The 14178-nt window shown below is 38.7% G+C and overlaps 1 protein-coding gene across 16 annotated transcripts in view; it reads right to left on the bottom strand.

Annotated features, from left to right (window-relative positions):
- Positions 1 to 8482: 8482 nt before the first annotated feature.
- The window catches only part of FUT8 (fucosyltransferase 8), a 306694-nt gene continuing 300998 nt past the window's right edge, over positions 8483 to 14178 (bottom strand). For all 16 annotated transcript variants that reach the window (XM_053224571.1, XM_027065934.2, XM_053224574.1 and 13 more), the window contains one exon: positions 8483 to 9483. In XM_053224571.1, coding sequence (XP_053080546.1) covers positions 9166 to 9483 — 318 coding nt within the window. In that variant the 3' untranslated portion in view covers positions 8483 to 9165. The remainder of the gene's footprint in view (positions 9484 to 14178) is intronic.

Raw genomic sequence — 14178 nt, 5'->3', positions numbered from 1 at the left:
TCTCCAAGTAGAGTGTTCTTTTTACCAGATCACATTACTATACTGAGGCTGCTGTATATAGTTGTACAGCGGAGGGTAATTCATACAGTAGACATTGTGGATCTGTATATTTATTAAGCAATTTTCTGGCAGATGGCAGTGAGAGTTTTGTTATAAAAATAAGTATATTAAAATAATTGTCTCAGGGAGCACCTTTATCCAATTTGCCCTAATATACTACTACCACATTTAAAGTTTTATTTGACGATTCAAACAGTATTTTGGGATGTTGAGCCCCTTTGGATCATCAATTTGAATACAAAAGACAGGATTACTTAGAGCAGGGGTCAGCACACTTTCTGCAAGAGGCCAGACAGTAAATATTTTAGGCCTTTTGGGCCATAACAGTATTATTCAGAACTACTCCCCTTTGCTATTGAAGCCTGAAAGCAGCCACAGACAGTATGCAAATGATGGGTGTGGCTCTGTTCCAGTAAACCTCTACTTACAAAAAAAGGCAGTGGCCTATGGCTTGCCAAGTACTGACAGAGAATTTTTTGAAAGAGGAGCTTGGGTGGCTCAGCTGGTTAAGCGTGGGCTTTCAGCCCAGGTCATGATCTCATTGTTCGTGAGTTCGAGCCTGCATTGGGCTGTCTGCTGTCTCTGCTGTCAGCGTGGAGCCCACTTCAGATCATCTGTCTCCTCTCTCTGCCCCACCCCTGTGCATGTGCTCTTTCTCAAAAATAAACATTAAAAAATTATTTAAAAAAATTTCTTGAAAGAGCATGACCTCAGACTGAACCTGTGTAAACCTGAAACTAGAACTGATTTCAAACCCCTTGATCTTTAGGCCTTAGCACACCTCAGAGGTTTTCATTCTTGGTGTGGTGACCCACCAGTATGCAGTGATTAATTGTGAGGTACTCTGCAAACAATTTCCAGCATTTATGGATATTACTTAAAAAATAATGAAATAGATCAGAAGAGACTTACACTTGTTTTGATTTCTTGAACCGGAAGGAAAAGTCAGATCTAGTCCGGAGGGGGATGTCATCCCAACTTTTGGCCTCCAAGGAAACCCTGACTCCTCAGTTTTCTTGGTCTTTGTCTCTACCAATTCCTCTTTTCTTAGTTTAATAGAAACAAAACTGTGACTCTATGAAAGAAGCTTTACCAGAAACAAAGGTGTGAAAGTAAACAAAGGAGGAGTTGATAAATTTAAACAGAGGTTTGCAAAGCCTCTTCCAGTAGGTAAGAAATTAAGTTACTCAGTTATAGCTAATGCCTAGTCAAACAGACCCTTGTTCCCCTTGCTACCAGATCAAGCTGTCCAGGCTTCTAATCCGGGCAGCTTCAGGTTGGAACCACTTATGACCTTATTAGAATTTCAGTCTCTAGAATATGACCACAAATTCACAACCTTTTTAGAAATCTAGGGCTGGAATGGGACTTGGTTATCTAACCCCACTTACATGCTTGAGGTTCTGTTTGGCATCCAATTCTGCTTGGGCATCACTGCAAGGAACAGGAAGCTGTCACCTAAATGAGGTTGCATCATTATCAACACACTTCATGTGTTGAATTAAGCTTACTTTCACTGTTGCTGCTTCTGCACACTGGAGTCACACAAAACAACCCTAGTCCCTTCTTCACACAGCAGCTGTACCACTACCTGAACATGCTATCATGAAGTACCAAGCACAGGACTCAAGGTGACATTCAAGAGTTCAACACCTTCTCTGTCAGGAGACTCCTGTTTTCTAGGGGGAGGGGAGGGGAGGAGGGAGAGTCACAGACACTAATGGCAATACTGAATTTACAGGCAACTAAATTCTCTAAATCTTTATTTACATCACCTATAGCCTGAATTGAGACCCAACTGACCTTCTGGATCTAAGAATAAACTATACTTGTAAGCTGCACAGATGTTAAATGCTCTAATATTTATTATCTAATGCAGTGATTCTTAGCCCTGATGATATGCTAGATTTACCCTTTCATTTCAATTTTTAAGCAAATTTTAGGGATTCTGACTCTCTCAAATAGTGTAATTTATTACTATCTCAGCTCCTAGTTACTAAAAAATTTGACAACAAGGAAATACGAGTAGTGATAACAGGATGGGGGGTGGGGGGCTGAGTGGCTCACTCAGTTAAGTGTCCTACTTCGGCTCAGGTCATGATCTCATGGTTTGTGGGTCCGAGCCCCGCATCAGTCTCTGTGCTGACAGCTCAGAGCCTGGAGCTTGCTTTGGATTCTGTGTCTCCCTCTGTCTCTTCCTCTCCCCACCGTACACTCCGTCTCTCCGTCACTCAAAAATGAATAAACTTTAAAAAAAAAAAAAGAATAGTGATAACTGCTCACATTTGTTGAACTTTGTACTAAGGCACTGAACTAAGAGTTAATTTTCATAGGTCAACTTATTTAATCCTCGCAAAAACTTTATGCAGTTACTCTTACTATTTCATTCAATTGATGGTAAATGGAGGTACAGAAAGGTTAAGTTTATTTGCTCAGGTTCACAGTGCCAGGTAGAAGACCCAGGATTTTAATGCAAACAGGTTGAAAAGAGAACTCATACTTTTAACTACTACATCATATTGTTTCCACCAATGTCCTTTTTCAAAGCATCAATAAACTGTGTGAACAAGTCAGGATAGGGCTCTATGGCAAACTAGCAGAGACTTGAGTTAACCAAACCTTTTGAATAAATACAGCTAATTCTTAATATGACTGCCTGTGCTCATGCAGCCTCAGACACTCTATCTTTCCCACAGTTAAGATGGCTAATGCCATGCTGAAATCTTAGTACAGCAGTATGCACAGACACAATATTCCTTGAAGTGGCTAAAAGCCAGGCTGTCTGCATTTGGATCTTGGCTCTACCACCCTCTAACTTTATCACCATGGGCAAATTACTTAAGGCTTCTGTGCTTCAGTTTCTCAGTCAATAAAAAGGTAATGATAGTACCTACCTTATGATTATGGTGATTATAAATTAACCCAGTAAAGTACGTAGAAAATCCCCAGGTACATAGAAAGTGTTCAATAAGTGCTAGCTCTTATTGTAATTCTCTATTACTCTACAGCTGTATGAAAACAAGAAACAAGATTAGTCTGGTTTATCTGGTTCTTGCATCATTACCACTGCTAACTTTTTAAATAATCAAGGCTGAAGCATTACTCATGACTTGTCAAATCTATCCACCTATATGTTGGTAATCTATCTTCTCATTTTTAGAAGCAGCAATTCCAGCTCCTCTTCGGTCATTCAGTACCTCCTAGCTCACCCTGCTTCCTTAAAGACTACCAAGAGCCCTCATATCTCTCTCTACACCAAGGACCAGAGACTTGAAGTATAGTCTGGTATTGTAATATTTGGGTGTAATGGGAGAAAAATCGCAGGAACTCCCTAAGGTGGCACCTCATTTTGTGGCCTATTGAGTCATAGACTGTCTGTAATTCTGAGTGTAGGAAATCAAGATTGGTGGTCAGGGCAGTTGAAAAAGACCCACTTTGGGTCCCCAAGGCCCAGTCTGAGAGGGGCTTAGGGTATAAGCTATCATAGCATGGCTGTCCTTTAGCATACTAGGTTACTTCTGAGCTTAGGATAAGAGCCAGCCAAGCAGACATTTCCAAAGAAATTGGACATGTGTGGCAACTGAACCTGAGGGCATTATACAGCTGTTACCCATGTTAACAATCCTTTCCGGAGACAGGATCTTGAAGTTAGGAAAGAACCTTCTAGATCTAGTCTAGAGGTTGTAAACTAATGTACCACGGATGAAAAGTGGCTACAGATGTCTTATGTGCTCCCCTTAGTGCTTTATGTGATTTTTGAATTAGCTGCTAATATTTAAAAATTTGAAGATGTTGCATAACAAATAGATATTGTTGCTCTTGGAAAAAAAGGATCTGGCCACATTATGTCGTTGGGGCAATAATCAGCTGAGGCTGAGTAGTATCTATCTTCTTTAGACATGTGGAACCCAACCAGACAATAAACATTTTTAGATCCTGATTAAATCCAAGCAATTCATTCCACAGATGAAGAAAACAGAGTTCTAGAAAACTATCTGACCTGTCCACATTTAATGGCAGAGTCAAAATCATAAGGTTAAGTATTCTGAATCCCAGTTCTATGATCTTCAGTGAGTATAGCTGGCTCTTGAACAATATGGAGGTTGGGGTGCCGACCCCCCAAGCAGTTGAAAATATTTGACTCCCCACAAGCTTAACTACTAACAGCTTACTTGACCAGGATCCTTACCGATAACATTAACAATTGATTAACATATTTTTTGTATATGTATTATATACTGCATTCTTACAATAAAGCTGAAGATGATGTTATTAAGAAAATCGTAAGAGAAAATATATTTACAGTACCCAACTGTATTTATCAAAAAAATCCCACATATAAGTGGACTTGCACAGTTCAAGGGTCAACTGTACTGTTGCTCTTTCCCGCATTGGATCTGAGATACACGCACATTACCTGCCTGCAGGCACTATGACAAAGAGAAACAAAACAGAACTTTTGCCTTTGCTTCATTTGTTTTGTTGGGCCAGGAATTCTTAGGGGCTGCAATCTAGTAGAGAAGTTAAGACTAGCCAGAAGCTCAAAATCCCAGCATTCCTCAGGCTGCTGACCACACCCACAGTCTAAACTATCTGTGCTTTCTGTACAAAACACTGCACATTCCCAGCCTCCACAGATGCTCTCATATGCAGCTGGGTTATGAACAAACATAGAGCTTTTTCCTTTGTTAATGGCCTTTTCTCTACCCACACAGGCAGTTAGGGAACAAGAGCCTCTGTGGGACACTGATGCTGGAGAAGAGGTCACAGAGAACAGTTATAGATGAGAGGAGGATGGTAGGAGCTTGGAACTCTCTTCCCAGCTATCTTCCCAAACATCAGATGGCTATGGCCATAGCCTTCGATAAATTGCTTTTAAAAAAGTGTAGGCTCCATCCAGGCTGACATAATTTACGCAAAAGATGTCCTAGCTATGCTCCACCTGAACGCAGCAACACTGATTTAGAAAAATATTTGAAATATTTAGCTTAAATAGACACAAATACATAGTATCATAGCTTCATTATATCTCAGGTCCAGGAATATCTTACCTAAAACTTCCCAGGGGAATATCTGGTTCCCTTTACATCTTGGAGATGTCAATGACATAACTATAGTCTGTGTAAGTAATTATGGGAGAAGCTGCATAAGGAATGGAATAGTAACAAGGGAAACATTCACATGAGATCATTCTCTGTAAAGGTAGGAATACAAAATCAAGATTGCCTAACTTAAGGATAAGGAGAAAAGAAATCAGGTGGCAACTGAAATGGACTAGAGATTGCAAGGCTGAATAGCTGAGCAGGGACCTGGAGGGACCTGGAGTCAGAGACTCTGACCTGTGTAAAGAACCAAAAACGAATCCACACTGTCAAAGGGCAGGGCTCAAACATGCATAATGTCAATGACAGCTGAAGCCAAGAACTTGACAAGGCCTGCCTTTGCCCCGCCAAGGACCCTGGAACAGCTCCTCCATGTTTCCATGACGGAAAATGCTGCCAGGAACCAGTAGGAATAGAGGCAAGCTCTCCTTTGTGTTTCCCTGTGGGCAATGCATTTAAAAATGCCCTAGAGTCTGTATCTGCCATATATTTGGGTGCCAAGTCCCTAAATTCTTCAAATTCCCAAGCCATACATCTGTTCTGTACAGGTCTATTGATCCTGGCTATTGCACAGCCTACTGGGAGCACAAATGAAGTACCAGGCAGTTGGCTATGGTCAAAGAGGACTTGTCTATTCCTCTTCAACTAAGAAAGATTTCTCCTTATTGACGCAGAGATTTTTCTAGTACACCATTTGGACTAATGCTTTCCCTGCTTACTGAATATACAGTGATTATAATTTCTCAGAAATAAAACAATATGAGATTGTTTTTTAAATGCGCTTTTTCTCTTTTAACACTCAACCCTTTCAAAAGCTGAGGCTGTCCATGCTCTTGAATTAAGAGGCAGCCCAGGAGACAGGCTAGGCTCTGTATAATAGGAAAAAACTAAACCTCAGAGGAGGACACAATTAGTCTGTTACTCACTGGGGACACCAAGAAACCCTCATTAGGGCTAGAAGCCCTTTCACAGCTGTCAGCGCCAGCTCAGTACTAAATCAGACTTCAGGGGTAGGGCCAGGAAAGCCTTGGTAAGACCATTTATAACCGCCTTGTCGAAGACCCAAACCTTCCTTAGTCTAGGACTGGTCACTCAATTCAAAACTATGCAGTTTTTAAGTACCACATCCTTATGGAGAAAGTCCAACAGTGGTGAGGAAATGTTAGCCCTCTCAACATGGCAGTGTGTAAAAGAAGAATCACCATCATGTACATGATGATTTGCAAAAAAGTGGCTCAGAAAAGCTTTTCAGGAAGATGTGGTCAGCAGTATTCATTAGCCCTTCACACCTGCAGGTTTAATAATTTGGTTAGTTCTTCATCTTCCTTCCTGCTTGAAGCAACTGGCTGCTTAGCTATTAAGGCTAGAATCTAAACAGGCTGTCACAGGACTATGTTCCCTCTTCCCACACTGTGCTTTTTCATTTTAAGTCTCTGCCTCAGAGTTTAGCCTCTGGTATGGTTAAGTTTAAGCACTTATTGAACAGAACTTCCAAATGATAACAACTATAAACTTGACAAGACATAAAAAACTACCTGAAGGCACTGGAGAATGAACAAAAAGCAGGCAGATTCTGGAGACAGGTTGAAACTTAGAAGAAGGAAATGGAACAAGGTGAGTTCCCATTTTTATGGTTTTTAGGCTGACTGAAAACTGCAGTTGAAGAATCAGAGAAAACCAAAGATTCAGAGCAACCACAGCTGTTAGAAAGTGAGGGGGAAATCTCAGAAAAAGAGAACCAAAGAAAAGAGAATGAACCTCAAATTCTGTGCGTAAACTCCATGCAAATCTCTGGCGGACCCCTGAACCACACATGTGCGGGGCAGACTTCAGATAATGATAAAAGAACTGAAATGAGATTTGAGCTGCTGCCTAAAACACAATGTAGTTTGAGGCCAATGAAATTAAATGCCTGCCAACGCAAACAAAATCAGCACTCTCTTCAGAGGAATATAACAGAATTCACAGAGTAAACACTGAAAACATTCAGTTGTACACAATCTAAAATCACTCAGTATTTGAAGAACCTGAAAAATAAGACTCTTTTTCTAGAGAAAAGACAAACAATGGAAACCAACTGTGAGATGATTCAGATGTTGGATTTAGCAGAATTTTAAAGCAGGTATAACTATGTTCACTAAAGCAAAGCAAAAGCCTGCTTGTCATGAATAAAAACAGGAAATCTCAGCAGAGAAATACAAGCAGAGTAACATATACTATCATTAATGACTCACGTTCTGAAGACAAGTAAGATGGGAATTAGAAAACAACTCATATTCAAAAGTATCTCTGTTTAGGGGGAGATTTTTATTTCAAATGTCTTTTATATGTACCAAAACGAAATTGAAAGTTGCATGCTGACACTATAGGTAGGTAGTTTTTGCTCTTTGGAAGACTTGACCAGAGAGAAGTAGAAAGAATTTAGGGAAGTTTGGTGGGGACATTTTGCATATAGGTATTTTCATTTAGTGAGAATGTGAAAGATAGAGTTTTCTGTCTGGTATTCCTGGTATTCAACCAGGTCTGCTACTAGTTCTTAATGGATCAAATTCTTCTCTCAGAAGGTAGAACAGATGCTATGAAATATTCTTGCCATACATCTAAAGGAGGCAGGCTGCAGAAAATAGCCAGTGACTCTACAAGGAGAAGAGTGATGTTCAGAGAGAAAGCATAGAGGGCATCCAAGTCTTGTCTTTTGAAGTGATTCTTTCATGGAATTACTAAATGAAGTATATGGAAAGGATAATCTCAAGCCCATTTTGGATCTCACACTGGTTCCTTTCTCCTTTGTTTGGATAATTCTACATATTGTGAGATATGTACTTTAGAAACAGAGACAGCTTCCCAGCTCCAAAGGTTCCTGGTACTCTCAAAAGCAGGACATGATAGGAAAGGGCACAACTTGCTTCCTGGCTAAAACAACAGGACTCAACTCACAAAGAGTGACAATAAGAAATGTTATCAACAAGACTGAAATTGTTTGTTTTGGAAATGGAAGTCACAGTTCCTCTGGGGCAAGAAGTGTGATTATTTAATTCAATTAAAACAAACAAACAATGCCCAAAGTAAGAAAATAAAAGCTCTCAGAGAGTATTCTTAGCAACTTTGTAATGCATATCAACTAAATTCAGTTTTCAGTGTTAAAATGGACTAATGACTCTTTGACCTAAGACCTGAGTAGTCACTCAATCAGAAACAGAAAAAAAAAAAATAATAATAATCAGAAAAACTATAAAACTCCTCTTTTTATCATAGTTTTCCTACTTAAAACTTAACCACCAAATCATCCAATGATGTAAAATTCTAGAAACTTTACAAAATTCCTCTTTTTAAAATTTATTTTTTGTTATCAAAGAGAATGTCCAGAAACATTGAGTACTAAAGATCTGTTCATGGCATTGTTTTACAAAAGTTCCTAATGGAGTGTGAATATTTTATTTTCTGATGTATCCTTCACTTATTAATGATGAGGTGGGTGAACTGATGCAATTACTTAAAAAAAAAAATCCAGACAAAAACATCCATTCTCATTCTGAATCTGCTGATTGGAGTGAATTCAGTGGTTACAATAGCACCACTGGCAAAGGATCGACCTCCTGACATAGGGAGCTATTCGGGGTCTTCTCATTAGGTCACAAAGGTCTTTCAGATATAGGCACCATGTTTGAAGTCTCACACAAAATGTCTGTGTCACTTAAATTACACAATGTGGCAGTGTTTGTCTCATGGGGACATAATCTTGAAAGAAGGGGCAAAATAGAAAACAATCTGTTTGTATGTTATATGTGAGTACATTATTGGACTGTGCATGAGTTTAAGGGCATTGTGGCCCTTGTTAAAGAGTAATTCCACCAATGAAGCATCTGTCAGTTCCCAATTGCTCCTGGTGCTTGAAGGTGTCTACTCATTTCACCATGTGTTGTAAGGTCAGGGCCTTCTTCATCTACTGTTTGGCTCAAATGGTTTTAACTGAGTTTAGTTGTCCTTCTCTTCCATCTAAGCTTTACTTCTCAGCCTCAGGATATGTGGGGTACTTGACCGTTTCTATCTTCTCTCGGACTTTGTAGGAGGGATATAGGCCCGTCCTTCCCAGTTTCCTGTTGACACCTTTAGAATAGCCATCCCAATGATTTCCAGCCACACCAATGATATCTCCAGGTTCCATGGGGATTTCATCTACAGTTCGAGGTTGGTGAGGATAAATGGCAATCTGGTTGTGGGCATTTTGGCCCCCAAAATAGTAGATGTCATCCAAAGAATGGAAGTTTGCAGAAGCATCAGGATGAAGTGTTTGCATGATTTCATAAGCGACTCGACAGACCTTGGGAAAGAATGAAAAAAAAAATGTATTAGTATACATGAGATCTTCTTCATAGCAAACTGAAGGCCCTTGACTAAACAGACTAAGACTAGAACAGGACTAGGACCGGGAGGATGGGAAGTAGTAGATTCTAGTCACAAGTTTTTACTCTATTTGCTCTGAGATACGGTACAAATCATTCTTCATCTTTGTGTATCTTTTTTTTTTTAAACATAAAAGATTACTATAGCTAAGGTCTTTGGGAACAAAATATAAACTACAAAGTACTTTAAGAAGATGAATCAGTTAGTTTTAATGAACATTTATTAAGAGCTTCACAGTACACCTCGTGTTGAGCACTGGTTACAGAAAAATGAGTAAGACATAGTTCGTGTCCTTGAAGAATTTAAAGTTGAGGATTAGGAATATAAATACTTTACACAAACGCTGCTGCTCCCTTCCCTTCATTCAGTCTCAATCAAATGCATACTCTCTTCTGCTAGATTTGGACTTGATCTCAGAACTCTTCTCAAAAGAAATTCATGTAATTATTGACAATGAACTAGCTTTGGCAAGTGAGCTAAAACATATCTGCCATTTCTGTTCTAGAGTTTTAAGTGTCCTGAGTAGATATAAGCATTCGAGGACTGAAATAAGATGTGCTAATCTTTGGTGAAGATGTATCTGCCTGATGCATGTAAGGCTACTTAAAAGATTCCTATGTCCAGAGAATATCTACCATGCCCACTGGATGGCCACTGAAATTCCACAATCTGAGATTCACACATTGAATCTGATGCTTGGTGATAAAGTTGAACTATAACTATTTTCATAGGGGGATAGCATTTTAAGCAATTAAAAAATATGTTCATTATAGAGCAAATGGGTTTCAGGAACTTCTCTAAAAATAGGTGAAGACAGAAGAGAGAATGCTATCATTTTGCTTCTTCCATTATACATTGTGAACAGAGAACTCAAGTCATATTAAAAAAAATTTTTTTTCCCTAAATCTCCAGTTGTGGTTGTCTCAGTTAATTAAGCTTTATTGTCTCTATACCAATACTTTTGCATTTATTTAAAATGATACTACTAACAGTAATTGTTGACCTGCTCAGTGGAGCAATTTAGGATTGCCCAACAGTCTTTTAAAACTCTGGTATTTATGAGATCAAAAGTGAGTGGAGACACTCATCCTTAATTGTTATGAGCAAATGGAATCTGATTAGGTTAAGCATCACCTTAACTTCTTAAAGAATCTGAATTTCAGGAACTTGAGGGATGCTTTTCAAATGCTATATGTAACTTGCAAATGACACTAAGTTTAGACAATATTTAAAATTTTGCAAATATGGACTAAAATACAAGGAGAATCAGTGACCTGCCCAAATTCTAGTGCTAGAATTTCAACTAGTCATAGAACCAAGACAATGACTTTACTTGTAAGTTTCTACTTCATTAACAAACTAACTTTATATTGGGGATGCCATGGTACAACTGAGATCACCAGTAGAATACTGAGACTATAGCAAAATGAGGGTCAAAAAGGTTTGGAATGGGAACGCCAAAGTCAGCCAAAGGCCCACACAGGGCAAGCAAAATCAAGTGGAGCGTCTGGGAAGGAAGAAACTAATTAAAACAAAGCAGCTCGGACAATAGCCAAGTATAGTTAACAGTGATAGAGGCTAATATTTTCTGAGTTTTTGCTGTCGGACATTGTTTGTAGGTATTATTTAATTTAATCCTCTAAGTAGCCCCATACAATTCTATCATACTCATTTTAGAGGTGTCAAAGTTCAGTTAAGGAATCTGCCCAAGGTTACACTATTATTAAGTAGTAGATTCCAGTTTGGAACTCAGGCAGTTTGTGTATGTTTGTAAACTCCTAAGCATATTTTCTCTTGTAGATCCTGTTCTCCATGTTTGGATTATAACACCAGAATGGTAAAACATAGGGCCAAGGCAAGCCATGGGCAAACTTGACAGTTGTTCCCCACCACCCCCCACCCCCGAGCCCCTCCACTCACTCTTCAATTATATCTAGCCAGGAATGCAGGAGCTTGCACTGCCCTTGGGAGGACCACAATGTCAGTGTGGCAACAAACCCTGATGTAGCTCCTCCTCTCCACTATTAAGTGTCTCAGTCTCATAAAGACACTGCCTTCAGTCCTACACCCTTAGGGACCTGCTTTCTTTGGGGGATAATCCTAATAATCAATATATATTTTGGTATCCACAGTTGTTGCTGTGTCAGCCTATGGATAACATGTATTTTCTTCAAACAAAGAAAAATGAATGGTAGAAATTTCAGACACTGAGATGGGCCAATATGGGGACCTTTATCCTTTTCATAATAATGGTAACCCTATGAGTTGGTTGCTGTTATTATCCATATTTTACAGCAGAAGAAACAAGCCCCAGAAATATTAAGTAGATTTCAAAAAAAAGGGGGGGAGGGATAGGGGAGGAAGGAGCTAGTAATTGGTACAGCCACAATCACAGTTCTTTTGGGCTCTCAGCTGTACACTAAACTGTCTTAGGATAAGAACCTAGTACTGTGCCTGCCACATAGTAGGAGCTCAGAAAGAGCTGTTGAATGAATACTGCTTCATTCATAATACTAGCCTAGCAGTGAAGATACAAGTCCATGAGTGGTATTTAATCCCCAAGATCCCATATAACATTCTTTGTAGTTAAAAAATTTCTCTATTTTAGCCATCGGGAAATTTACTGCAAAGGGCTAGAAAGAGTACTATAATGTTGATGTTTGCATTTAATTACCCTAGGCTTCATCACTAGGCTTTACTAATCCAAACTGTGTGGCAGGTAAATGAAGGCTTTCAGTTGATATCAATACTCAGTTTGATACTAGACAGGTAGCATGATGGATGCAAACCCTCTGGCTTACAAAGCAGTGGCTGGCCATATGTAGTAAGTTTCATTTCATTTATTTCATATCAGTGTATCATTTAGTACACCACTAAGCACACAGTAATGGGTAAGAGCAAAAATGTTGCCAAAGAATAAAACACAGATACAACTGTATTAAACCAAATAAATAAATAAGGAGAGGAAGGTCCATTAACCTGAATTTTATCCCTGAGGAGTAACCAGCTGAGTTTATATGAGACTCCAAAGCCTTCTCAGAGCAGATGGGATCTTGTTTTGTTGTCAAAATAGATGGGGCTGGGAGATCTCCTAGTGTGAGAAGTTAGAAGTAGTTCTGGTCTCTTTTGGTGATGCTGAGAGATCCATGCACTTTTCCTACAAACTATGTTGTTCTGCTATTTGATGAGAGAACAAACAATATCCACTGTTGTTTCATGGGCCATACCTCAATGCCAGAGTCATCTGTCTAGAATAAAATGAATGTAGTATATGGTTTTTCCCTTTGGGCTTTCCAACATCTGATTCGAAGTGTAATGAGGCCAGTTGTGTTATGTGTGGATTTGGAATCAGACAACGGAGAGTGCCATGAGTATGTTGTATTAAGTGTGAAAAAGGGAAGTGTCACAGGGGGGAAAAAAGTAAACTTGTCCTATGGTGATTTTAATGGTTGAAACTACTGAAAAATGTTGACTGCTTCTTAAACAATGCTGTTGACCCAAAGCCTACTTTAAAGTGAGCATCTATGACAATGTCTGTAATCTGATTACAGAGTAATAAAAACTGATTCAAAAATCTGATAAACAATAATAACTTCTGTTATTTCACCAACTTCAGTTTCTTTGCTTCATATTTAAGACAGTTTTATTAAACAGGAAAATAAGTGACAAAGTAGATGCTTTGGGTATAGGCAACTTCAGTAACAAAGAACACGATTACAGTATTTGGTAGAATAGTTTGGAATGTGATTGCACAGCTTTCAAAACTTACGTGATGTTCTTGGAAAATGTTAATCCTGCCTCTAATTTTCAGATTAAATCCTGAGGATTGTTTTCTTCAATTTATGAGGCTTTTAGAACAAACTTGGTTTTGAGAAACAGTTCTGATGAAGGGATTCAGAAAACTAAGTGCAACAACAGTAACAAAATTAGAGCATAGAGTCATATTATTGGCTTAAAAAATTTTTTTTTTTCATTTAAGGAGAGAAAATTCCCAGATCCCATTTATGAATATAAAACCAAGAAAGCTTAGAAGCCCTGAGACTGAGGGGGATGGGTCCAAAGCCTTATAAGGAATCCCGATTAAGGTGCCGTGATAGTCATGCCTATAGTTTCTCAAACATCAATCAAGTCTTGCATTTTTCCTTTGGGCATGACATTTCATTCTTCCATTATCATTTACAGTCGTTCATGGTCAACATATAAACTCTTTCTCACTATTCTCTTATGCTGTAATAGTGCTCAAAGGATAGTTCACAGGAGACAAAACTGTCAAAGCATTATGAAGAAGATATTAAACTTGTTGTCACTTTCTAATAATCTCTTGGAATATCAAGGAAAGTTTGAGAGTTGGTTGTTCATATTTTATTCTGGGCTGAGATTTGATTCCCAGTATTTTATTCTTTTGTCACCATTTTGGAAGTTAACATTTTAGTCTTCTCCCATTTTCTAGTATGCCTATGGCATATATAGGAACATCTGCAGGTTAATTTCCCTAAAGTCAACAAGTACATAATTTTACTTGCACTTGTTAAAGCAAATACTATTACTTATCATTTACCCTTTGGGAATGAAGAGCTTTTGTTCCTGAAAATTTATATCATATGGTGATGTT

Source organism: Acinonyx jubatus, chromosome B3 (assembly GCF_027475565.1).
Source record: "Acinonyx jubatus isolate Ajub_Pintada_27869175 chromosome B3, VMU_Ajub_asm_v1.0, whole genome shotgun sequence".
Lineage (NCBI taxonomy): Eukaryota > Metazoa > Chordata > Mammalia > Carnivora > Felidae > Acinonyx > Acinonyx jubatus.
Note: the sequence above shows the minus strand (reverse complement) of the source record. Positions and strands in the feature narration are given on the sequence as shown.